Source organism: Paralichthys olivaceus, chromosome 2 (assembly GCF_024713975.1).
Source record: "Paralichthys olivaceus isolate ysfri-2021 chromosome 2, ASM2471397v2, whole genome shotgun sequence".
NCBI classification, from domain to species: Eukaryota; Metazoa; Chordata; class Actinopteri; order Pleuronectiformes; family Paralichthyidae; genus Paralichthys; species Paralichthys olivaceus.
In genome coordinates, this window is record NC_091094.1 from 14,430,417 (window position 1) to 14,456,392 (window position 25,976).

General features: G+C 40.3%; 4 protein-coding genes and 2 non-coding genes across 7 annotated transcripts; 4 read left to right on the top strand and 2 right to left on the bottom strand.

The window, feature by feature from the left end:
- Positions 1-7,626: 7,626 nt before the first annotated feature.
- Positions 7,627-11,825, bottom strand: LOC109629389 (zinc finger protein 8-like). 2 transcript variants are annotated; one of them, XM_020087118.2, is made up of 3 exons: positions 11,545-11,774; positions 10,664-10,755; positions 7,627-10,063 (listed from the first exon to the last, which is right to left on the bottom strand). In XM_020087118.2, exon 3 carries the CDS (start codon positions 10,050-10,052, stop codon positions 9,144-9,146), a length of 909 nt encoding a protein of 302 aa, XP_019942677.1. In that variant the 5' UTR covers positions 10,053-10,063; positions 10,664-10,755; positions 11,545-11,774; the 3' UTR covers positions 7,627-9,143. The 2 variants fall into 2 exon arrangements, with proteins under 2 accessions (XP_019942677.1, XP_019942676.1); XM_020087117.2 differs by lacking the exon at positions 10,664-10,755 and having other exon boundaries at positions 11,545-11,825.
- Positions 11,826-13,095: 1,270 nt separating this feature from the next.
- Positions 13,096-18,838, top strand: gnl3 (G protein nucleolar 3). The gene is made up of 15 exons (XM_020086272.2): positions 13,096-13,234; positions 13,416-13,474; positions 13,644-13,784; positions 13,878-13,997; positions 14,078-14,146; positions 14,239-14,374; positions 14,514-14,617; positions 15,316-15,466; positions 15,698-15,785; positions 16,307-16,484; positions 16,589-16,731; positions 16,941-17,077; positions 17,897-18,036; positions 18,242-18,311; positions 18,398-18,838. Exons 1-15 carry the CDS (start codon positions 13,222-13,224, stop codon positions 18,487-18,489), a joined length of 1,641 nt encoding a protein of 546 aa, XP_019941831.2. The 5' UTR covers positions 13,096-13,221; the 3' UTR covers positions 18,490-18,838.
- On the top strand, positions 15,086-15,169 carry LOC138406070 (small nucleolar RNA SNORA47). Its single transcript, XR_011239734.1, has one exon. It is a non-coding gene; the product is annotated as a small nucleolar RNA SNORA47 (small nucleolar RNA).
- Positions 16,790-16,863, top strand: LOC138406064 (small nucleolar RNA SNORD19). Its single transcript, XR_011239728.1, has one exon. It is a non-coding gene; the product is annotated as a small nucleolar RNA SNORD19 (small nucleolar RNA).
- A 901-nt stretch (positions 18,839-19,739) lies between the features above and the next one.
- On the bottom strand, positions 19,740-23,955 carry glt8d1 (glycosyltransferase 8 domain containing 1). Its single transcript, XM_020087053.2, has 8 exons — positions 23,372-23,955; positions 22,588-22,686; positions 22,298-22,508; positions 21,995-22,206; positions 21,595-21,707; positions 21,315-21,481; positions 21,107-21,219; positions 19,740-20,944 (listed from the first exon to the last, which is right to left on the bottom strand). The coding sequence occupies exons 1-8, from the start codon at positions 23,385-23,387 to the stop codon at positions 20,760-20,762; spliced, it is 1,116 nt and encodes a 371-aa protein (XP_019942612.1). The 5' UTR covers positions 23,388-23,955; the 3' UTR covers positions 19,740-20,759.
- spcs1 (signal peptidase complex subunit 1) lies at positions 23,945-25,383 on the top strand. The gene is made up of 4 exons (XM_020087054.2): positions 23,945-24,158; positions 24,573-24,632; positions 24,711-24,797; positions 25,095-25,383. Exons 1-4 carry the CDS (start codon positions 24,123-24,125, stop codon positions 25,218-25,220), a joined length of 309 nt encoding a protein of 102 aa, XP_019942613.2. The 5' UTR covers positions 23,945-24,122; the 3' UTR covers positions 25,221-25,383.
- The last annotated feature ends 593 nt before the right edge of the window (positions 25,384-25,976 follow it).

The window sequence follows — 25,976 nt, forward strand, 5'->3', positions numbered from 1 at the left end:
CCATGTTTTCTGTGTTGCTTTAGCCAAGATTATGGTGTTTCTAGAGCTTTATCTGACATTTTCCTAAAAGTTTAACTATTCCTTGAAATCCAAACAGTAACAGAATCATTTTGGCTAATGCTGAGAAAACAGTACAGGTGTGCAAAACTAGCAATTTTGCTCAAGGTCAGTGTCATTGAGAAAACTGCATGCTCAGAAGTAACTGCATCAATAATGACTTATCACCCTGTTTTGTCACTCTGTCTGAGATTAATTGTGAATTGCAAACGTCTGGCAGACTCTACCCCAACACAAATCTCTACTGTTAGCCGATAGTTTAGAGTTTTGGTGTGGCTGTTCACTGAAATAGTTGCTGGCCTGAACATGAATCTGTCTCCTGCAGCATCCCAAAATATTAAAGACACTGTCAGAGCAAACAACAAGATTTAATTAAGGATATTAATCCAAATATTTTTCTTGAAACTAAAGGAGAGAGGTCAATTCATTTTAAGAAAGGATTTCATAAGAAATTCACGAGTGACTTCAGATTGCAAACAGAAAATAGAAACTGTCTTCCTTCCTTTCTCAGAGTTCGATTTACCCTGTTTTTATCCATAGTCTGTATATAAAGATGGAAGACGCATCCCTACTTCCTCCCACTTTTCATAAATTAAGCCAAAATATCCCAGATACGAACAGTGCCACTGCTTGTGAATTTGGAGCCTGAGTCTGACAGTAGAGATCAGGGGATGGAGTCCCATTGATACACGCGATCGATTAATCGCGAGTCACAGAAAAATTGATATCCCATTCATTACATGTAACATGGACGAGGCAGGGTTTATGTCCTATAATGCAGCCAGCCACCAGGGGGCGATCAAGATGATTTAGCTTCACTTTAGGGGAGCTGTCATGTCATCCATCAATTTTTATCTCTCAGAACAGAATAACAACCTTAAAACATGAATAAGAAGAAATGATCGATGCATGAATTAGAGTCAGATAGAGGGCAAACAAACTAACACTTTCCTTTTCTTTTTGTTCTCTTCTTCTACTCAGAGTTTCCAATCACTCACTAATCAATCATGTACCTTTTCCTCCCACCTGCACATCTTTCTTTGACCTCTCCATTCCATTTCTTTTAATCTGGCTCAACAATTGACTCAGACAGACTGAGAGCTGAAGCTCATTGTGATGCCGCACACAGCCGAGCTGCAGAACAGTGTCTCTCTCCCCAGACTGCACTGTTACAGTGACCTCCACATATATCTGGGTTGAATGTGGATATTTTGATCGATTTATCTCGAGTAAAAACAGCAACAGAGTCACAGGTTCCCTGTGGACAGAGAAGCTTATGTGCACTGTGCACACCTATAACGAAGTGGGTTTAGTTTATTAGTAATATTCAAGATATGGCTGGGGGAAAAATTATATGAAACAAGGTTTTCCATCACTATTGATGTTTATTACTTGCATGTGTTGCATATGTATTTCTTGCACTTGCATCCATGTAGACTGGTCTTCCTGTCCATCTTGAGTCCACACACATCGCAGCATTTCTTTTTGTTGCTACCTGGTTTGGTCCATTTCCTTTCACCTCTCTCCAAAAACATGCTGGCTGTGATAAGGAGCCACAAAGGCAAAGCTATTATTTGTTGTATCCCGCCCCTAATTTGCAGGTGGGATAGAGCGAGAGAAAATACAGAAAGGTTTCCGTAAGACGGAGGGTAAAATGTTCGGTAATGTGGGAGCAGAGAGGTTTAGGTGCTTAAAAGGAAGCAATGTTGCAAGGTGCAGACAAAAAAGGAAAGAGTGGACCTACAATTTCCACACTTGGAATTGACCTCAGCTCCAGAGGAGTGAGTGTATAGTGTGCAGTCATTAAAAATATGTTGATTCTTATGTTCCTCACAGAAAATGAGCCATGACCAATGAGTCTGAGGTTAGAAAAACAATTAATTGCATAATTGTTCTTTCAGCAAACATTGAAATCGGTCCCACAAGCCTGAATCTTGGATTGGACTATTCACTGTTAAGTTTATGATCCCATATTTCAAAAGTCCGATTTCCAAGAGCCTGTATTTCCAATGTTAAAGTTTGAAGAAATATCTTCAATTTGTTTATGCTGGAATAAGTAATGGCATGGCTTCATGCAGAGAGTGGATATGGCTTTAAACTATTAAAGCCGTATGTTTTTCTAATCATAATTCAGCGCTTATGGTGTTTTAAGAACCTGGATGCTGGAGAAAGTGCAATAAATTTCCTCCTATTACGTATCCTAAATTCTCAAAATCCTTCCCTGTAGCCCAGCCAGTTGAGGTTACTTTTTTAATCTTATTAATTTTGAGAGTAACTCAACCATCAGAAAAGATTTTTTCTAATAGGAACAACACGAGGAGTCCAGGGAGCTGAGTGGGGCTCCCCTAATCCTGACGTATTTATTCAAGCCTGTCCTCTATGAACCTCGTCGCCCCACTGGGGTCAAAGCACGAGGGTTGTTAGTGAGCATCCTCTTTTATGAAGCTTCACTTCTAATGAGGCCCACACAACCCAGTGCCCAGTGAACCAAGACTCCCTCGCCCTCTCATTTGCTTTCTCTACCTTTTCTTAGCCCATACCCTCTTTTCTGCCCTCTCCTTCTCTGGAAACACATTAGAAGATAACAGTCAAAAACTGGACAAATGACTGTAATTACTGTAATACTATCTATCTATATTAACCCTAGATTATACTAAATAAATATCTGGACTAATGTAAACAACATGGCAGCCTCCATAGAGAGGACCTGCTCCTGATGTAAATACAAAGTATTTAAATGTAAAGGGCCTTTTATAGGGTAAAGAAAACTACAATTCGATTCGATATCACAAAATTCTACACACTGTACCTTTAAAGTGCTTTACTGTATATTTAAATCTAAATGGGACCTTAATTTAGAAAATAAACATCATGCTGAACTGAAGTGGACTTGAAACTGGAGATTGAGACCATGAAGTTGAATCATTTTCTTGTAGACTTCTATAAGTCTTTTTGGAACCAGGGGTGGCCTTAACTGGTTGTCTGAGTGTATATAGGTTCCAGGCACTTCTGCCAGGGCTTCACTTGAGTCTGTGTCCATTTGTATGAGTTAATTGAACAGTTTAACACATGAAATAACGAAAACACTGTATAGATTTTTTGCTTATTTGCATTTTTCAAGACAAAACTGTCAAGCGTCAGGGGTGTTTGATATGTTTTATATGTGGGTATAATGAGAGCCTGCCATCACCTCCAGCCAGATGTGTTATCTAATGCTTATTTTCATCACTCCCTGTTGATTTGCCATCCGTCAAAGCATCATAAAACCCTGAAACTGGGTGATTTATTTTGCCACTCAGAGGCGATCACTGCCAGAGGGTGGAAAGACACACATATCTAGCCTGGGCAGGGGGATCGGAAATATGACTGTGCTTGTTATCCTGGAGGAGTATGCCCTCAGAGAGTACATGTCCAACGTCTAGTCCAGGCCAACGTCAATTTCAGAAAGACCACTGGGAAATACGGTGACAGGTTAAAGAGACGGCTAGACTGCTGGAGAGAGAGTCAGAGAGGAGGATGAAGTGATGGGTGAAGGGAGAGGACGGGAGAAACAGAGGAGAGGTGGTGTGGAGAGGAAGAGAGAGAGTAAACGAGAAGGATATCACCAGTAATATGTAGGGAGAGGGGTATGGAGGAATGCGGATAAGATGAGGAGCCTTAACTTTAGTGAATGTGCATAGAATATTTTGTCATTATGATAATTTGACTTTAAGTGTTTGTTTGAAATGCATAAATAAATGGGATCAGGAGGTGCTGGTGTAGATACATGATGCTGCATGCTTGTCTTTAATTCCTGCACCCATAGTTTTTATCTTTTCATTATTTCTTTCCGTTCTCATTATTTCATCACATTTTCATTTTATTCACCTCTGCAAGACCTTCGAGCAACTCAATTTCTACAGATTTTATTCCCACCTCTTTCCTGAACCTGGCAGTAAGTGGAGGAAAATGAAGATTTGCAAATTAGGTCTTTAATCCTATTAATTTCCTGTAATGCTGGATTATGGATTTTTCCAGAGATTATATATAGTAATTAGTCCACATGGCAAATTGTATTAGTGTAAAGCCACAACTCTTAACAGCACAGGAGACTTTGCTCAAAATCAGGGAGTGAAACACAACCACCAAGTTTTTAATCTCCACTGTGTGTTCAGTTGCACTTTAAGTGAGACAATGTGTAAAGTAATACTGTATTAGTGATGTGAACAGTCTATTTTTGTCACCTTATCTCAACTCTAAAGGCAAAGTCACACATACGTGAATGTATGTATTAGTGGTGAACCTTCACCTCCTCCTTCACGTGGCATGTCAAATCACAGCATGGCTTTCTGTGGAGTGTCTTTGGTGTACTGGTGAACTTTGACCCACGATATTTGCTTGTCATTTGCTTCTGTGTGACTGGGCCCAGTGTTACTGTGAAGGACTTAGGTGCTGGTAATTTTCCTGTAAACATCTGCCCAAAAAAGAAAACATTAACTATGCTTTAACTTTAACTCTTAAATACTTAAAACACTGAATTTGTATTTTTGTAGCAGTTGTGTTGTGTTAGTGTCCTGTGAACAAACCAACTAGAAAGACATTCAGTAAACAGTACACCTCCACCAAGGCCCAACAGTCCCCTCATGAAATTCCTAGAACTGCTTCTCTATCCAGATACAAATGAAAACTTAATGGATTCTTACTTGGCCCACTTACTTCAAACCGACCCAACAACTGCTAACCAACCTAGCTACACAAAAGCATTTTACAGCCACAAGAGACCAGTAAATTATAAGATGAATCCAATATCATTTAATGTATTCTTACATATAAGGAGAGATATGGCTCCCACTTATATCGTTCTAATTGATGTCTATTTTTAGCTTTAATGGTTGAGTCATCATTTGCCTTGTGTGTCATGACGGCCCACTACTGAGTCTACTGAGGAGGGATTACTCCTGGAGGATCCTTGTCACTGGTCTTCAAATCACCTCAGCTCCATCTAACATAAATTAAAGGGTTTCATTTTTACAGTCCTTTAGAAGAAGTGTTGTTTCTTCAGATAAAAGTGGGATTGTACGGATACAGGTGTAATCCGGCCGTCTCCTCTCTGTAAAGAACAGATCGATGTGTGGTCAGCCAAAAGCTGCAGGATATGTAAGGTGTGACAAAATGAATCATTATTCTTTCAGCTGACTTGTGAACGTTCTCCCAGAGACAGCTGGGAAATGAAAACATCTACAGAGACATCAGGTTTTCCCACCTGGACCACAAGATCATTTTTTATTTTCACAAGGAAATAACTCATCATCAATCCACATGTCAAGATATTTCATTGCACATGAAATCTTGGAATTTTAATCGGTAATAAAACTGGGGGGTTTGTCAATATGTAATGGTGGGGTGGGGGGGTTTGGGAACAAGCTTCATCTCAGGATAAGCAACAGTTGCCACAGAACTGATATATGATAATAGAAATTAATTAGATTTGCAGCTTGTCTTGTGTAAAAGTCCCCACGCACCACTGCCACTTACCAAATTTATGAAACTTAATATTTGTGCCAGCCTTCTGGGTTATGAGCTGCCATCTTCTGATGATAAAACTGGAGACTGATTAACATTTGAATGAAATCTCTGGAGAAATCTTATCCTTGTTCACTTAATCAACCAACAGCTGTCAGACAGTGAAAACCTCCCTTACTTATGAAATATAGATGCTCTCTGCTATTGTTAGATATTAAGAACATGGTGATTGATCAAAATGTCTCATTCATGGTTCATTATGAAACCACTGTGTGTTCCTCGAGCCGTTTCGGATTAAATGTCCTTGTCAGTCTACACAGGCCCTTTTACAAAATGCATGCAGCGATAGTAGAGCATCCCAGTAGCTGCAGGCAGTAACATTTTATTTCTCATTATTGCTGCTCATGTTCTCCATTGAATGTTGATTTTTATTATTACATTCTTCTTTGAAGTCTGGGCAAAGCTACAAATAGAATTTAAAACATAACTGCTTTTTGAAACCCCTTATTCATTTTGCGTCCAAAAATATTATCAGACTGCAATAAGATTGTTGTAATCAGTTTCTATTGGAAGCACTTTCCATCAAGAAACCGTCCAGAAGGAAACTGTCCTCAGTGATACTCACAATGATACTGATGCTGATATTTCAATGGTAGGCAAACGTGAATGTATAACGCACTCACAATTACTTATCTCCACATGCAAATCAGCAAATTATCCAAAGTTAAATAAGTAATAAAAATATTTTAAAATGTAGATATATATTCTTTGAGGGGGGTCGATTGGAGCCAAGCCCAGCGAGTGCACACCCAGGGCAGGTCGCCACCATATTGCACGACCAAACATTTAGGGATAAACGATCCTTCATATTCACATGTATGGTCAATTAAAAGTCTTTAATTAATCTAATTAAAGTGCAATTTTGAAAGAAGCATAATTTTTTTGGGGGGGGGCTTCTCAAAAGATGACAGACACAGAGTCATGAGGTAAAAGACATGACCTGACATTTCTTCTTTAGCAAAAAGAAAGTGGTCAAGACAGAAGAATCAACAGTGATGCTCAAACATCTGACTGTGGCGGCTGATTGCACACCAGGCTAATGATATGATTACCGGTGATTGGGGAAATGTAATCACCCTGTAAGTTTTCAGGTGGTCCGACCAAAAATGTAAATAATGTGTTAAAAGTATCATTGTTAGTTTTTTCATTTACAAACAATTGATCTCCTTTTAGTTGAGGTATAAATGTAGAGCCATCTATGTTTTTACAGTTACACAGATTGAGGAATTAAAAAATATCCCGATGGAATTAAATTTTAAGTTTAGATCATCACATCTCCTTTAATTTTGACCTGCTCGTTGACAGGGGACAGGTCATTTAACTCATGTGGAAAGACCCCCACCAAGTGTTGTGCATATGTTACTACAGAACGACACACACACAGTGGACTCTGGCAATGCACCAAAAATGTCAAAATACATGGTGTGTTTGACGACTTTACTCTAGATTGAATATTTGTGGGATTTTTGAGGAAGCAGGGGACTCAATTGCAGAAGAAGAGTGTTGAATTCACGTTTTTCTTAATTATCGATATAGCTCAAAATCCTTGAGGTTCCTGCGATAAGCCAAAAAACACCATCTATATTACACAAGTACGTCCAAATGTTTCAAACCCAAAGCAAATAAAACTGAATCAAATGACACAGGCAGGTCATGTTTGCTTCAGTGATCTCAGACTCAGCTATATTAGAGCTGCACTTGGGATTTTGAGTCAGATTCAATTATCATTATCATTAATTTTCTCATGAAAACCTTCTCAGAATTCTGTTATATTTAATTATTTCATCAAAACACATCAATTGTTTTAATCTAGTAGCTGCAATACAGTTCAATATGCATCTAATGAACTTTCTGATGAATAATTAATGAAAAGAAATAAGTTAATCTCTACATTCTGTAACAGTGGAACAGATTGCAGATCACACTCAAGTATCATCAGATCCATTTCATAGTTGACTTTTAAAGTTGGCTTTGTTCACACACACACAATACAAGGCAATAACAATGGATACTCAATGACTACTTTATTAAAAAATAACATTTAATATGCAATGATACAACACTGTGTGGAGCGCGTGAGTGTGTGTGTGTGTGCAGGGGGAAGTACAGTTGTCCGAGAGAAGACGTGAAAGGTTGCTGGTCAGCTGTGAGGACATGCTGTAGTCGTCTCATGCTGCATTCATCACACATGGATGGAGAACTTGGCCAGGATTTGGCATCCTGAGCAACAACTGAGATCTGACACAGTCTGAAGGTTTCATTTTGTTTTGCTCATCTTTATTATAAGCAGGGATTAATTCAATGGGGAAACACTCCCAAACCCTGAGTTTCTGACTCGTGTGATAGCAGTATGAAGTCAGAGGTTAGTATATTTGGAATGCCCTTGTGTTATGAATGCAGCATTAGTCCTGAGAGGAGAAGGGTTACTGTAGGGTCTATTGTTTGGGGAGGGTGGAGTCAAAATGGGATGGGCAGAGAAAGTACCCAATTCCATCATCAAATCAACACAGGACAAATCTGAGACCCCTGAAATACAACAGATATGTTCAGCTAATACTGTATGGCCCTACTGTAGAGTGAAGTTCTGCATTGTCTCGGATAGATGCCATAGTGCATGTCATTTCAAAAATAAAAAAGACACCACGATATTCCTAAGTGTATGGTAGACTGAGTGGTATTTTACAAAATGTCACATTATTTCACAAAATAGTGGCGCAGTCTCACAATAGATTTGTCCTGGTTTCAGTGGACAACGTGAAGCACTGACGATGTGAGATGGCAGTATTCAGCTCTGCAACAATGTAACAGCACCAAGAAGAAAAAGAAACAACCGTAATGACGGAGACAAGTGCGAGATCAGACTCCTTGTAAACAAGTCCAAGGTCTATAGGGGCGTTTCACTATCTTTTTGTTGGATAAAATTGCTACATTAAAAACAAAAACCTATTGGCAGTATTAGACTAATCCAGATAACACACAGGCTTTACTTGCCAATCCTCTAGTTGAGTTAGAAACTGTAGATGATTTCTCATATATATATATACCCATTCTTAATCTCAGGTCCTAAAATAATGTTTATGAGATGAATGTCAAAGCTGCAGATTTGAAACTTTGTAGCAATGAAGTGACTGTGCTGGACATTGTTGCATTTCTTAATGCATCTCAGTTTCAAGGCATGTGTGGAAGACTTCATCATGCTACTTAGAAGACTAAGGAAAGGCTAGGTTATTCAAAAGGCTAGCTAACAACTTAAAGTGTGTCTTGGAGATTTAATACTCTGAGACAGGTACAAAATTAAGTAAATGACTCACTAAACTGGCTAATACAAATTCTACTATGGAACTATGGCGTGGAGAAGTATTAGGATAGATAAAAAAATCTTTCTCCAAGAGTTGCAGAATCCCTAGTACTTGGACACAAGTAAGAAAAAAAAAAGCTTCGGTGGCAGCAATTTTAGCTTTTTGTAGAAAAGTTTCCCACATCAATATGATTCACAAACTGGGTTGTTCAATAACACACTTGCATCATTGCCCTGAGAAATACGTTCCCTCACGGCTATGGGTCTGGAGATGCCTTTTGATTTTGTCGGAGCGGCTGAAGCACTTGCCGCACACGGGGCAGCTGTATGGCTTCTCCCCCGTATGGATCCTCATGTGGACCTTCAGGTGAGCCATCTGCGTGAAGCCCTTCCCACAGATCTGGCACCGGAATGGTTTTTCTCCTGTGTGGCTACGCTGGTGCTCCTGGAGTCTCCCAGAGGAGCTGCAGCATTTCCCACATACACCACAGCGGTATGGTTTTTCCCGTGTGTGCACTTGTACGTGCACGTGCAAGTGGCCGACGTGACTAAATGCCTCACCGCAAACTTTGCAGCAGAAAGATGACATGTGTGCTTGTAGGGGGGATTTCTGATTGGGGCAGTCCACGGCATTGGCTCCTGGGTTGCGCATGTGAGAGGCCTGTGCTCTGCTAGCTGCAGTTCCAGCTCCCTTAGCACCAACCATCTGTCCTCCATTGTCCACGCCTATAATATCAATGTTGTTCTCATTTGAGCAGTTTGGGTTGACCGGTGCGAGAGGCTGGGCACCGCTGTTGGAAGAAGTCGAGCCTCTGTGGCCTCCTCCGCTCTCCGCCTTCACATGCCTGGAGGAGCCACGGGAGCCGGGATCCCTCTCTCTGTTCTCCACACCCTGACTCTGAGGGATGTTGGATGTGTGGGGGCCGTCCTGGGGGTATTCATTTCCAACACGTGGAGGAGTGAACATGTTTTCTGGTGTGCTGCAAGAGCCGTGCCCCCGAAGCTGATCATCTCCTTGGTTGGCCCGGAGATCTCTTTTATCCTTGATCTGAATTGGAATACGCTCCTCATGCCCCATGCTGGGACTCCACTCGCGCCTGGGATGCTCACCATCCTCCTCCTCCAACAGCGCCATGGATGGACGATCTAAGAATACAACAGAAGGAAGAAGAGGTTCAGTTGAAAATGTTTAGTCTAAAGCATCATTTAGGCGTTCTGACCCATACATTTTTTATTACCGGATGTGCATGTTTTTTAACTTTTAAAATCAAATTGAACTCCACAGTAGCAAACACAAATGTGTCCATGGTGTGATATGCCACAAGGCCCTTGCACTCCACAGAATTGAAGAATATGACTGTATGTATTTATCAAAATGGACTTAGACGTCAATTTAATTGTAGTTAAGCACAAGTTTAGACACTGTAAATCTACAGCAAAGCCTCCAAAGCATGTGCAGTATTAGGGCTGGGTGTTTTACAATAACTATAATTATTGCAATATAATTTTCCACAAAAGCAGATAGCAATATATACTGTACCAAAAGTTCAGTGTGTATTGATATAATGGCTGGTTTAAATGTTCTACCTCAGATTAGTAAAATATTTACTATTTATCAAGAGTTTAAAACCACAACCTTCACTCAGGAGCAAAAATCGATCTTTAAACTTAAAAGAAATAATAACGTAACGATTCTCATAATTATGTATATTGACAATAAAATCCATCATAACAACTTTATATCACCTTATCGCCCAGTCCTATGAAGCATCCTTCTGTTAAACACCTCTCTATCAGTGGAGCAAAGCACTGGACTCACCATCAGAACATAATCACAGCTGTGGTGAAACAAAACATGTGTAAACTCATGTGTTGTCACCAGGAAACTGAAAAGCAGAGATACACCACATCTACTGTGCATAAAGGCACTTCAATGGTGGTTGATGGCATATTTCATAGACGTGTTTGAAATGTTACTGTCCCTCTGTAAACACTTTCAAAAACCCTCAGCAACTTTTTGCTAGTCAACAGTACTGAATGTCATGTCTGTATCTAATATTCACCGGCTTGGACCCATGAGTGTTGCATTACATGAACTCACAGCACCTAACACTTTGATTGTGACACTGCTAAAGGAATTCTCTTAGGGACACAAATACAGTATTATTTACTATCACAACTGATGGCAGCAGCTTCAGACGTGGGTCTTCATGGGGGGAACTTTTCAACTGAGAGTAAATGATCAACACTAGGAGATGGCGCCTCCATGCTGCTCAGTGTTCACCAGCATCTGTCACTGTCAAACAAACTGCGATGTGGAAACAATCACTCCGTCAGCACACGAGGAAATTCATGTGAAGCTGACTGCTAACTCTGGTTGTTAGCTAGTGGGCTAACCTAGCTCACCGGCTAACGAACAAAGGTTGCTAACGCGCTAGCCGCTCCACAACAACAGCGGCTAACTAGCTCGCTAGCGGCTAAAGTGAACTCTTGTGGGGGAGTGGGCCGATGTTTTTTGTGGGACTATTTGTTGTTAAGTGTGTCCGGTGCGCCGCCGCTGGAGTTCCACCACCGCACAGACTCTGACTGAACACGAACCAGCACCGTTAGCTTCGAGCGGGGCTAACCTGGCCATATTTCAATCCCAGCGTCCCGCAGCCTGCGCCTCAGATGGTCGTTCTCCCGCTCCCGGATCGCTATCTCCTCCTGGTACTCCAGGATCGTGTCCTCCACTGACTTGTAGATCTCCTGTGCAGCTAGCATGAGGCGCTCAGTCAGGAAGACGTTCAAAAACTGCAGTTTGGTCATTTTCTTGGGATGCACTGGGCTGCTGCTGGTATCCAAGATGGACCAAAAAAAGATGCTCGACCCAGTCACGTGACCCGGACTTTTCTCTTCTTCTTCTTCTTCTCCTTCTTCTTCTCCTTCTTCTTCGTTCTCGACTTACACCCTCCCTCCCTCGCTGGGCAGGGATGGGTTCACTCCAAGCCCACGGTTCACTCCGGTTGATGTGGACAGACAATAGAGTATATATGCTGTTTATAACCTTAATATATAGATCACACATAGCTGTCAGAATATAGTGTAATATTATATAGAGTTCACACATAGCTGTCAGAATATAGTGTAATATCATATATAGATCACACATAGCTGTCAGAATATAGTGTAATATCATATATAGATCACACATAGCTGTCAGAATATAGTGTAATATCATATATAGATCACACATAGCTGTCAGAATATAGTTTAATATTATATATAATAACACCTGCTGCTCTCATACTGACACAAATGCTAAAGGTTGCATTCATAAAGTCATGAAGTGGTTACATATTTTATCTTCTATGTCCTACAATCACCATCAGGTTTTCAGGTTTTCAACATACAATGAATGTGCTTTGGTGTAAAACATACATAATAAATAACAAAAAGAAATAAGTGGGGAGCTTAATTAAATTAAGAGGACTCAAGATTAAAATATCATATTGAAACGTTTGCAGTTGCATTCCCTGGGGGTGAAGTGTGTGTGAGTTGCTATTTGTAACAGTCCTTAACTTGTCAGTGTTTTGGGTACTCCTCAGTCTCTGGAGGTGTGTTCACCAGTCTTTGCTGTGATGGAGGTGATGGAGGTAACCCCTGTTGGTGGTGGATCTCAATGTCCGAATGGCAGCAGTTCTAACAGGGAGGGAATGTGTGGAGAAGTCCTGTCGTACTAAACTGAACTTGAGAGTTCAAGAGAGATTTTTACTGTCATTGTCCCTAATTAGGTGTTCAGACATAATGATATGATAATAACAATATCAAAGCATCATACATATGATCAGCTAAAATCATTCAGATATAAAAATGAACATGATGTCACTTTATATATATATATGCAATAGAAGATTCTTACAGATAATGTATATTAAAATACTATTAAAATAATGTTGCTAATGCTATATATTAGGATATTATACATATATACATTTCTATGTATACAAGTCAGTAAAAGATGCCTTTAAATTATTTTTAAAAGTTCAACTCACAATGTCTGCTTTTCTTCTTTCGACTTAATGTAAAGTTAGCTAAGAATATTATGCAGTGTTGTTATTGTTGTTGTTGTTTAGAGGAGTTTTCATTTTATAAAAATCAAATTACAGCACCATCACCATCCGTAGTTACATTACACACTCCGGTTCAGCAGGTGGCGCAGCATCAGCTCCGCGCCCTCAGAAGCGGAAGTGACAAAACGTCATACTCGTGGACTCCACCACGTGTGAGAGTCTCAGTCACATTGGCAGATCTACAGCAGCACCATGAAGCGACCAAGTGAGTTAACACGCTAGTATAGAGCTTACATTACTATTTAAACTTATTGATGAGAAATATTGAGGCTGTATTGTTTGGTTTATCAATCTAGATTATAAGATAAGTGCTAACTGCGCTATTTGGTCTGCATTAGCTTTAGCCAGCTTTTCAACTCCCGTGCGTTTTCTCTTTGTGTCTCCAGAGTTAAAGAAAGCGAGCAAACGTGTCTCATGTTCCAAACGTTATAAAATACAGAAGAAGGTAAGTGCTTTGACTATATTTAAACATCAACTTTCCACCACGATCTGAAGATTAACGTTTAAAACTTAAAGGAGTATTGTGTGAATGATTTTTCTGCTGCTAGTTTCTGTTCGCAGTTCATTGTAATGCCCACAAGAAGCTGAGTTACATCCCTTGGTTTGATATTTAGGTCCGGGAGCACAACAAGAAGCTCAGAAAAGAGTTAAAGAAGAAAGGAGTGAGCAAACGAGTGAAGAAGGACCCAGGAGTGCCCAGCAGTGCTCCCTTCAAAGAGGAGGTGCTCAGGGAGGCAGAGCAGAGGAGGCTACAGGTTGGTACCATCATGAAGTGGTTTTACGAAACAAGATCACTGGGTTTTAGATTCCTAATGTTCACTTCTTGAAAATGATTTGATATTCGATAGATTGAAGAACAAAAGGAGAAAAAGAGACAAGTGGTAAAAGAAGAGCGAGCCAAGAAGAGGAAGAAGGAAAAGGATTCTGCAAGTAAAGAAACTGAACCCAATGCCAAGAAGACTCGGAAGGTAAAAGGATAAGTCTACAGACATCTGTGAAACCAGATTTTAATGTTGACCAACTTAAATCTGTTGTACTGTTTACACAGGAGAATGGGAAGAATTCACAGGCTCCAGACAGGAGTTCAAAACAGTTCCTTTGCAGTGAATTAAATAAGGTAGGACTTCCCCGGCCTGGTCAGTGTTTTACTGCCTTAGTTCTCTGTAGAAACTCATCTATCACTGCTTAATCTGATCTCCATCTCTTCAGGTGATTGATGCATCTGATGTGGTGATTCAAGTCCTCGATGCTCGTGATCCTCTGGGGTACAGGTGTCCTCAGCTGGAGGAGGCGGTGCTGCAGAGGGACGGCAACAAGAAACTACTCTTAGTTTTAAACAAAATAGGTAAATAGACATAAGATGGTGTCAGGTCATAGTAAAACACACACATTAGCATGTGTGTGGCCTGTTGTAAATCTTTATTGAAACTAGATTGACTGTACTTTTAACTCATGTATTTCTTGTTGGGTTTTCTGTATTGTAGATCTTGTGCCAAAGGAGAATGTGGAGAGGTGGATACAGTGTTTACAAAAGGAGTTTCCAGTTGTGTTGTTTAAAGCATCAACACAGATTCAGGACAAAACAGTGGTAGGAGGTGCACTTCACAAATATGTTTTCAAAAACTATGAAATACTGAATGGATGTTGAAACTCTGTCTAAATTGTAGGTTGCTCAGGTGGGAACGCATTCATAACAAAGCCTTCATTTCATCAGAAGTTAATACATTTTTATTTGATAAATACATGTTCATCCCCCATTCATATTATCTAAAATCTCTATATATATATTTGCAGTCAGAGTTTGAATTATTTATTAATTATTTTTGCAAATGAGTGAGATGTCAAATAATTGATTGGAAGATTTTAAGTACTATTTCCAAATTGAGTTAGAAAATGAATTCTGACTCATGCCCATTGCTTAAATACGTTCACTAACGTGACCTCTTTATTGAGCTTAGTCCAAACAATTGTAAAAATGAATTCACAGAATGCAGATAAGGTGAATTTGCATGACTCATAAATAATAGTTTCAATGTGTCTGTATGTCAGTTAAATATGGAGGACTGAGAAGGTTGAGCAGCTTCTGTTGTGCTGTTATAACTGGTTATAACCTCCAAGAGTAACAAGCAAACCACATTATTTACCAGTTTTGTCAAAACAAAGCTGATGTGTGTGTTTGTGAACAAAACCAAAATATGTTTCCAGTATCTTCACCGTCTCATTGATCCAGTGTTTATTTGTGGAAGATACTTCCACTGATCTGTCATCTGGTTCTGTCTTCCTAAGAAAGCTAAGAAGAGCAGGGTTGTGGCCTCAAACGAAGTCATCGACAGATCCAGAGCAGCAGCATGTTTTGGAAGCAGCTGCCTCACTGAGCTTCTCTCAAGTTACGCTACTGACACAAAGAATGATGCTTCACTCAAAGTGGGTGTAGTTGGTAAGCACAATTTTCCACAGTCTAAAACTACATTTCCCCCCTTGACAAAGTGACTCTTAGACATCAAATACTATCACTAGAGGATTTAGATTGTTATTGATATTACTTATGCGAGCACTATGACTCCTTTGCTGTCTGATGGACCTCTGAAAAATAGGCAAACTATATTCTTTCTGGTTTCTTTGGCTCTCTTCATATGTACAGATATCTAAATGTGTTTTTTACCCTCAGGTTTTCCTAATGTGGGGAAGAGTAGTCTGATCAACAGTATGAAGGGGATCCTGGCCTGTAACGCTGGAGTCAAGAGGGGAATCACAAAGTGAGTGACAGGCATAAAAAGACAAGCTCTCATCACAACTGTAGCATTTCCTGTTCCACACAGGATTTCTGTAGCAGTAGATGTTACTAATGTTAGTGCTCAGACACACACTGTTAACATCATTTTCTGATCAGGTTCCCTTTCCTTATTTCAGTGTAAAACCCAGGAGTTCATCAGATGTTTATATACATGCATGAGCGGTGATATCCACATTCAATAAATGAAATACTCCAATTAGTAAAATAGTAGTTATCAATAATTAGTAGGACATGACTGTTGTTAAAAGCAACAATAGAGCTGAGTAGCATCAAAGTAGTGGAGTCCTATCACATGACCAGATGACAATTGGTTTCACAAAAGTGAACCTTGAAACTTTGTGACTGTGCAAACTGTGAGGTGGGCATCATCTGGAGGGGACACTTCTCATACACACACACACACACCTTCAAGTGTGTATGTCCAGTGTTTTTTACTTGCTTCACTCCCTTCCACATAATCACATGTTAACTCCAACTCTGCAGATCTATGCAAGAGGTGCACATCACGAAGAATGTGAAGCTAATAGACAGCCCCGGAGTCTTGGCATCGCCATCCAACTCACAGGCTTCTATGGCCCTGAGGAGCCTGCAGGTGGAGGAGGGCCAGGAGACAGTTTTGGAGGCCGTCAGGACTCTGCTCAAACAGTGTGACAAGTCCCAGGTAGGAAGTGTTTCCATCTTGAGAGCGATGTGCAACATAAGGTCTGGTTGTTCTGTTCAAATGATAAAGGTATTTAAAGTAACCTATACTCGGTGTTCTCACAGATCATGCTTCAGTACACTCTGCCAGACTTCAGAAACTCTCTAGAGTTTTTGACCTTGTTTGCCAAGAAGCGTGGTTTTCTGCAGAAGGGTGGAGTCGCTAACACAGAGCATGCAGCCACAGCTTTCCTTGCTGAATGGACAGGGTGAGTTTGTTTTGACCGAAATACTTTTTGAAAATTAGGCTGCTGCAGTGCATCAATGTGGAAATGAGGACAAAACGCAAATCTGGACTTCAGTATGAAGACTTCTAATCCAACTCTGATCCAAACACAGTGCCTGGAAATACATAAATATAATAAGAGTCTGGAGAGCGACATGTCATTTTAAAACATTTGTTTTGACGTTTCCTCAGAGCGAAGATGAGCTACCACTGTAAGGCAGCAGAGAACAAGAGCCTCCCTTCGTACCTGTCTGACGCTGTGGTAGCTGAGATGAAGAATGGTTGGGACCTGACTAAACTGGAAACAGGAAACAAAGAATGCCTGAAAGGTGCAGACATGTAGTTTAAATTATTCTAACAAATATTAGGTCCAGTTTTATTGAAGTAAATCAATTTATCAAATAATATTAGTTGCACTTACATGTAGCACTTTCAGTTTTTACTTGATTCTTGCTGTTATGGGTTTTTATCCTCAAGGTTAGCTGCACTTACTGTAAATTGCTTTGGATTAAAGCGTCAGCTCAATGATATATAACGTACTTGAGGCTGTTCAAGGTTTTGAAGTAGTGATGATGGATGAATGATCTTTATGCTGCAGTTGGTGATGCTAAGTAAAAACTACTGCACTTTTATTTGATTGAATTTTTCTTTTTGGCACATTTCATCTGGGCATATTAAGTAAACAAGTTGACTAATACATTAGTCACATGTCTGGATTTCATCCTTCAAGTTCTCTAGACAGTGTAGCAAAATTTTATCGGCTCTTATAAGCCTCTTCTTTTGTACACCAGCGCTGATGTATGTTTTTCATTTCCATTATAAGACTTGGGTGCAGCACCTAAACCAAATTACCAGAACAATGCTGAGATTTGGCTAGTATGCTGGAGAGAAAGGAAAGTGTACTGGCTGTGATTTAAGACGATATTTGCTCCTCTTTTCGTCTTGCTAATGTCTTGGTGTTCATTGACAAAACAAAAACCTGTGTTTATATAAATATTGTAATGAAAATGGTCCAAAATGATGGAGAAACATTTCTACAATTCAGAATTCCAAATGTTGCCGCTACTGGGCTTCTAGACTTGTCAGTGCAGTGTTTAAAATGGAGTCACTCCTGTGAATGAAACTGAAAACAGTTTTTGCTCTTGCAGGTGTGAAATGTCCAAACCAGGCCAGCAGTATAAGCTTCACGTCTAAAGGGCCGACTACAGGTCTGCTGAGCATCAGTGAAATCAGTGAAGTAAAACCTGATGCTACAACCACAGAGCGTGAAGCAGTGCAGAATGATGAGGTAACTACAGATGTCACATTAGTGTGTGTTTGTTTTGAAGAAGAATAAAGCTGTTTCAAAAAGCATGGAAATGAGGACATATACGCAAGTCTGATATGTTTGTGAAGACTTCTAATCCAACTCTGATCCTGCTGGCTGGTCATATTTTTGATTCTGTGTATTTTAATGATTTTTGGTGTTTAAAGAAAGTCATCTTCTCTTTTAGCCTGAACAAACTCCTGAGGAGACAAATAACACAGAAGAGTCGGAGAAACCACAGGAGGTGTCACTCATAAGTAAATTCTGTTTTTAAAAGAAGTATTTTTCTACTAAAACCTGCACACAGTTGGTCATGTTTTTACTTATTGCCCTGTTTTTGCAGAAAAACCTGTCAAGGTGCAGTTTCCCATCGACATCAATCTCTCCGCAGCTTCAGCAGATGACGCTTATGACTTCAACATGGACTTTAAATGAGCTTCATCTTTTCACTGCTTTAAAAAATAGCTCACATGGTCTGAGGATGCAGACCTGAACTGGTGGCCTCCCCTAACTGCTGAAACCTGGAGGACAGTGGGAGTTTTCCCATACGAGAACTGACCTTTATTCTAGACTACAGTTTTCATTCGATAGCATCGAAATTCGTTTGTCTGGGTTTTGTCTGCAGTCCAGGAGATTAAATGCTTGGTGCATATGTATTAATCACCGACTTCTCCTTTTAAAATGTCCAGGGGTAATAAGCAGTATCTTGTCAATACAGAATCATGTAAATAGCTGACTCACTATAAATGTAATAAATCCTCTATAAAGCCTTTTTTTCCCAAAACAGTTTTTATGGTGTTTTCTTGCAAATATTTCTATTCAATTAAATGGTTAATGGACTTAATGTAAATCGATCTTTTCCAGTCTTAACCACTCAAAGTGCTTTACAGCGCGAGTCTCATTTACACACATAAACTATAATGTAGTGCATCTATATGCAGCGCTTTTCTATCAGAGAGCCTTCATAAACTGTCGGAACAGCTGTGGGGACGATTTGGGGTTCAGTGTTTTGCCTAAGGGCACTTCAGCATACAGACTGGATGTGCTGAACCACCGACATTCTATTTTAAGAGGACTTCCCTCTAACTTCTGAGCCAAAGAATATCATGATCAGTTTGATCATTTCCTTTCTTTGGCAGAACTATTTGGGAAATTTTGTAAAACTTAACAATTCCATGTCAATCAAGTGACGAAGCAGTGCCTTGTTACAATTTTCATAAAAAATGTATTTCAATTTGTGTTACATTAGGGTTTTATTTGAGAGCATTTAAATAAGAACTTTTTTCAGAAAAAGATGTCACACGGCATTCTGTTCACTGGATGTGGATATGAAGGGATTCTGTCTGTGGTCCTGAATTATAGGATCACTCACAACAACTGCACACTATCAAAACAATGATCGCAGGCAAATTAATTTTCATAGCTTTTCCAAACAAATTCTCACCTGATTACCTCCCTCCAAACTCCCACCTCAGTCTGAAGTTGGTCACAACCAACAGCAGGTAACTGACCACAAATTGGCACAAAGTATTTGCTGTGGGTTTTGCAGGTTATATATATATATATATATATATATATCATCTCACTTAACTTTCAAATTCTTTTATAGGAAGCTGGCCCACACGTAGTGTTGAAAAACACTGGTGTACTACAGGTGCTTGGGAATAAAAATCACAAGACATGACTGCTTAAAAATGTATGTTTTATTTTTGCACTTTAAAAAAGTATTTACACCAGCAAGGTAAAGGCTTTCCAGCATGTAAAAAAAAATCCAAAGGATCAAGCATGGGAATGTAAACATTATGTTCTTACATTTCTGCTGAGGTGCAGTTTGCTTAGTCATCTGCATATAAAGTCATAAACAACCACACTAATGGAATGAAAGGCTGAACGATGATAGCTGGGGCACCATTAGCCTGACTAGTGTATTTGAACTAAATTAACAACTTTCATTTAGTGGCTCATTCAGAGAAATGTGCTGTTACAGGGAAGACAAGTCCCTTTTGTCTAATTGTTATGAGCACAGATGACTCTTTAAGTGTTAAAACAAGGTGCTGATAAATAGTATGTGCTTTTAATACAATTCATGACTTTTCTACAGGAAGTTGTGAACTGAGTTTAACTATGTGAGGCATTAGTATGATGACATTTCAGACTATCTGAAATCTGAAGGGAACATTTTTTAAGCAGGTATAAATTTCTCTGCATGATTAGATCTGAGGTAACATTAAAAGGCATTTAGTATTTAAATAAAGTAAGTTCACCATCCAGCTGCTGCAGGAAAACAAACCTGCTGAGATTAAAATGAGCAAAGTCGTACAAAGTGATGTTGAAGTGACGTCACAGATTAATTACTTCTGGCTGGGGTGATGCACTCATTTCTATTCATATCACAGTGTTCAGGTGCAACACCTTCATGTTGCTCAGGGTAAAACACTGAAAACAGTGTATGCCTCTTAAGCAAAACACTCAGGTTTCAAACGTTAATCAGAATATTTTTGAGAAATGAGAGTTAAAGCAATATCAAGGGAAGCAATAAGGGGAGCTTTGTATGAGCGAAAAGTAGCTACACAGGTTAACATGTTCAGAGGATGATATGGCAGAATTCAAACGGAGAGTTGACTAGTGACAAGGCCTTACGTAGTTCCTGAGGTATCACAATGCGTGGTCTGAGCTGTGGACTTGGCTGGTCCTGTTTTGTCAGTCTAGCTGTCCCCCTCGTGTCGTCGCACAGGATGAAATTTTCCCGTGGGGTCTGGAATAAACCATTTGTCCCACACATCAGAAAAAGAAGATGTTCTGCCCCAGGGCTTATAGTGTCCATTCCAGTGGAGGAGTTTGGCAGCCTTTACAAACTGTGGGGAGTAGCGGTTCCCAGCGCCTGTGTTACCTGCAAAGCATATGTTCATCCATATTATGATCATTTACATTCATGCCATACTGTCCATTTTATTATGTGTCCTCTTAATGAAACTGATTGATGAGGGTTATCCACATGTAAAATCAATTAGATCTACTGCCTGTGTTTTTCTGGCTCTTGACCAGAACTCACCGAGGTGCCTGACATGCCACATGGGGTCAATGTTGGAGTGACGTTTGTAGAAAACAATGAGGAGAGGAGGAGTAATTATGCTCTCTGCCATTGTTTCACTGTACAGATCCTCCCTGCAGAAACAAACAAATGTATCTTAACAAGTCCACTGGATTAAATGTGTGTGAAATTACAGAAAAAACACAAAATCATTTTGTGAGTAGCTTACTGTGTGTTCAGCTCCATCCAGTGCTCCAATCGTTGGGTGATGTTCTGGTTCTTCCACTCAGTCAGGTTGGCGAGGATGACCCCCGGGTTGAAGGAGCATGTATTGGCCCTCATCCCCAGCTTCTTTATTGACCCCTTCTTGAAGTCCAGGAAACCTATATAGTTGTTCTGTTGAAAAATATTATTTATGTAATCAAGTTTCACAATACTCTTTAACAAATACTACACATTCAGAAACTTTAAATAACTGAAACTAGTCAGTTCATGCTAGATGTGACTACCTGGTTTCCAGCCCCTCGCACAATCCCCTTAGCAGAGGCTGAATCACAGTCGTCTGAGAAGGCAGCTGCATGTCCTGATTTGAGGTTGGTGTCATAAAGCTCTTGAATGTTCCCTGAGATCCCACAGAAAAGACACGATCCACGATCATTCATTCTGATTCAGAAAATATTTCTGTTGTTCCATTAGAGTCCAAATAATATGGATTTGTAAAATAAATAAAAGTTTTCATATTTGCAAACATAAACACGTGTCTGTGAAAGGCTCAATCTGTTGGGCTCCTGTAATACCATTAAGGATTTTGAGAGTAATGAGTGAAAATAGTGAATAACAAGAAGCTGAATAGTTATCTTCACTAGTTTTATATCCTTGTTTATTCTCTTCCTCCTTCCAGAGTCTTACCTTGTACAATGATATCATCATCCAAGTAAATGGCTTTCTCTGCCTCAGGTATGAACACAGGCAGGTAAAACCTGGCAAACGTCAACTGCCCGCCCAGTTTTGCAGCCTCCTGTGTCTGAGGATCTTTAGATATCTTCCCACTGAGAAGCTCAGGTTTGAAAACAACTATCTTGTAGTTGATGTTTTTCAGCTTGGTCTCACTAAGCCACGCTCTGTTGGTAAAAACATTGGGCGTGTCAGACAACATCAAATCTGACCTCCTCAAGGAAGTAGAATGATTATGAATGCATGGCATTGTCTTACTTAAGGTGTTCCACTGTGTCATTCAAGGTCACAATGGTGAAGACAACATTGGCTTTACTGTTCTGGTAGACACTGTTCATGGCAGCAACCACAGCACCGAGTCTCTCCTCAGCTGCAGTGATGAGGACGGGAATCTCCTCTCCTTTCCTCGCCAACTCCAGCTTAAGGGCCGGAGACAGCTCGGCCTCGAAGGGAAGAATCGCCCCTGCATCTAAAGGGCCCACAGACGTAGTTTATTATCAAGACGTTGCTCCATTTGTAGCTGGCACACAGTAGTGAGATGAACATACCTGGGTTTTCCTTATGTAGAAAGTCGCTGAGGTTGAGGAGATTTCGTTGGACTATGATCAGGAAGGCCACAGCCAGCAGCAGCAGGATGACCACGTTTACTGAAACACATGAACAGTTGATTTTAAAGGGATAGTTCAGCCAAAAAGGAAAACTCACTCATTATCTACTCAGCACTATGCCGATGGAGGAGCGGGTGAATTGTTTGGATCCACAAAACAGCTCTTGGGTTTTCAGGGGTAAACAGCTTTGCAGCCAAATCCAAAGCAATTGAAGTAAATGGTGACCACTTCTTCAAACAAAACAAAACAAACCGCAGAGACATTCAAATTTGAGGTCATTACACCATGTTTTTGCCTGAATGTCCTCTGATATCCTCCTCTGGACTCATTTCGAGTCTAATTTGAATGTTGGAGCTTGCAGACTCTTGGATGACACCACAGGAGCAGTATGGAGGCATTTTATGTTTTCTTTCTGTTGTTTTATACGTTTGAAGAAGTGGTCACCATTAACTTCCCTTGTACTGGATTTGCAACGCTGAAAACTCAAAAGTGTTTTTGGTGGACTCAAACACTTCATTCACCACTCCACCGACATAATGATGAGTATAGATCATGAGTGAATTTTCATTTTTGTGTGAGCTATCAATTTCAACAACACTGGGACTGTGAAAGCAACTAATTCCTGGAAGTTAATATTCGTTTTCCAGTATTTATAGAACCGTTATTAGTCCACAGTGTCTCAACACTGCAGACATGTCTCAGAGGTGCAGATCCCCAGACTCACCCCTCCTCAGCGTCATGACAGCCGCATCCGAGTCCCCAGCTCCTGTGGTGAAACTCTGACAGTGCTTGGTGATCGCAGCCTGATGGGATGAGTTCCCTCTGAGCACCGCGGTGAACCCAGGCTGCTGCAGCCGCACACAACCACACGCTCTCTGCGCACAGCTGACGCTCACTGCGTGTTCGCTACGCTTGAATCCAAAACGTCCGCAGCGCAGCTGGAGTCAGGTCGAAAGAAAAAACCACAAACACGGCGGCGAAAAGTAAATTACACTGAAGCCAAAGTGCCAACTCAACATCCACACGTTCATCCTCCAGCACGGCTGCACGGGGCACGGCTGCCCCGGCGATTGCCTGATTTTAAAATCGCATAGAGTCGCTGTTTTTAGCCTAAACAAATAATAATAAGTCGCATTTAACGATGAATGTATTTCAACGACACAACATACGGGGTGATATTGTATTCTTAAAATATAACAGCCAAACATTCCGACAGCCAGGCTGTTGAGGCGGACACAGCGTTTCACTGATAACTAGCACACTGATGAACAAAGCGCAGCGCTTCAGCCTCATCCCTGTGCGTTACACGTCTGTGCGCCTGCGCAGCTAACGCAACTTAGAGCCTCCGCGAGTACCCGGATGGGTCCTTTACAACACGACGTATCTTTCCACAGACCGGAAGTTGAAGTGCATCATTTTGCGGTCGCTCGGACCAAAGTCTCGTCGCGTTTACCTTCTTCATTCTGAGGGTGAAGATGTTGTCCGTATTCAAGTCCATCCCCTCACACATGGTAAGATCTCTGCGGCTCACTTGACGCGGAGCTGCGTTATGCTAGCCGTGTTTCATCCATGCTTCTCCGTCGAGCTAACGTTAGCTGGTGGATGCTGTGGGCACAATGGGAACAGCTGCTAGATAAAGTTATGTTTCATAAACAGGAACCAGCCAGCGCAGTCTTCCAATGCAGCCAAGGCACGTATTAAACCCACCGTTTAGCTGATGGGTGGTGTTTAGTGTGAAACTCTGGAGGTTCTTAGGTAAACATAACGGTGCTTTTAATGCTACCTCGATATTATGGGTGCATATAACCCAGGTGGTTTTTACTGGGGTTCGTGTAGCTAATTAAATAAACCCATGCAATGTCAGCAGCTAATCATTTGCTCAAACTGCCCCACCATGTTTGATGTACTGACTTGTTGTGTTGCAGGATTACAAAGGCCAGAAGTTGGCTGAACAGATTTTCCAAGGAGTAATTCTCATCTCAGCGGTAACTAACATGACACATGCTAACCAGCTGCTAGAATATATTTATTTCATAGAGTTAACATTTGGTCCTTCTCCCCAGGTGATTGGATTCGTGTACGGTCTGATCATTGAACAGTTTGGGTGGACAGTGTACATTGTCTTAGCTGGTTTCGCTGTGTCCTGTGTGGTAAGTTTTTGCTATATGTTGTAGACAATAGCAATAATATCGTAATATGATTTTCATTATTATCAATATAACAAAGATTAAATGTATACATCGATATAATGCTTGAGGACAATAACATTCAATTGTTCTACTTCAGACTCGAGCAGAAATCAGTATTTAAACTTAAAAGAAAGAATAATGTGACATTTTTGAGGACATTGATGTGTTTTATGCCAAAGATAAGATGACAAAATGTTTCTGTCATGACAAACAGGCAACATTATATCATTTATTTCCTGTATCTGTCCTTGACTGTAGTTGACCCTGCCTCCGTGGCCCATGTACAGAAAGAATCCTCTGTCCTGGCAGCCAGCTGTACCAGAGACCAATGGAGAGTCCAGCCAGAAACCTCAGGAAAGCCTCAAGAAGAAGAAGCACAAGTAACACAAAACAGTCCGTGCCCAGCTGTTAATACATCTTTTTATAATGGATATTATTTGAAGCAATTTGGATGAAAACTTTGTTACAGTGTTTATTAGTCAGTCATGAAATCTTTGTGTCCAAATAATTTAATAATAAACACCTGATGCTGTCTATATTTTATAAATGCAGTGTTTTCATTTGTATTTAGTAGAATCCTACTGATACTGGATTTTAGAGCCTCTGCTGATATTTTAAAGGAGTAAAAAAAAAATAAATAAATCGGACAGTCATATTGGCTGACATTTTTCACAGTTATATAAACACACACGTCCAGTGGAGGTTAAAAACAAAACCCAGGACGATGTCAGTGTTTCTCTGCAGAAGGACAATGACCCTAAACACTGACATAAAGCTTCTACAGAATTATTTGAAACAAAGAATGGCCCAGTCAGAGTCCAGACTTTAACCCAGAAGAGATGCTATGGACTGAGCTCAGAGATGTTCACTCCAGATTAAATATGGCTAACCATATAAGAATATGGCTGAGCTGTAGCTGGTCTGTTTGAAGAAAGGTCCAAACTTCCACTTGATCGTTGTGCACATCTGATCCACAGCTTTTGGCAAAGCTTGTTTGAGGTTGTTGATGCCAAAGGAGGTTTAACCAGTTTTAAAACCTGAGGTTCATTAACCTTTTGCACCAGCACTGCATGAGTTAGTTCAATTAAGACATGAAATATTATACACGTTCATCTTCTATTAGCTTAATCAGTTTATCTG

What these genes read in the sequence shown, in the direction of transcription:
- spcs1 (XM_020087054.2), top strand. Translation starts at nt 24,123, where the DNA reads ATGTTGTCCGTATTCAAGTCCATCCCCTCACACATG. An exon ending in AGTCCATCCCCTCACACATG is followed by an intron (nt 24,159 to 24,572) that starts GTAAGATCTCTG and finishes GTTGTGTTGCAG; the next exon opens with GATTACAAAGGCCAGAAGTT. An exon ending in GAGTAATTCTCATCTCAGCG is followed by an intron (nt 24,633 to 24,710) that starts GTAACTAACATG and finishes CCTTCTCCCCAG; the next exon opens with GTGATTGGATTCGTGTACGG.
- LOC109629389 (XM_020087117.2), bottom strand. Translation starts at nt 11,725, where the DNA reads ATGACCAAACTGCAGTTTTTGAACGTCTTCCTGACTGAGCGCCTCATG. An exon ending in TGGGATTGAAATATGGCCAG is followed by an intron (nt 10,064 to 11,544) that starts GTTAGCCCCGCT and finishes TTGTATTCTTAG; the next exon opens with ATCGTCCATCCATGGCGCTG.
- gnl3 (XM_020086272.2), top strand. An exon ending in ATGCCAAGAAGACTCGGAAG is followed by an intron (nt 13,998 to 14,077) that starts GTAAAAGGATAA and finishes CTGTTTACACAG; the next exon opens with GAGAATGGGAAGAATTCACA. An exon ending in ACAGGAGGTGTCACTCATAA is followed by an intron (nt 18,312 to 18,397) that starts GTAAATTCTGTT and finishes CTGTTTTTGCAG; the next exon opens with AAAAACCTGTCAAGGTGCAG.
- glt8d1 (XM_020087053.2), bottom strand. An exon ending in GACACAGTGGAACACCTTAA is followed by an intron (nt 22,207 to 22,297) that starts GTAAGACAATGC and finishes TTTTACCAACAG; the next exon opens with AGCGTGGCTTAGTGAGACCA. An exon ending in GTGGCATGTCAGGCACCTCG is followed by an intron (nt 20,945 to 21,106) that starts GTGAGTTCTGGT and finishes TATGCTTTGCAG; the next exon opens with GTAACACAGGCGCTGGGAAC.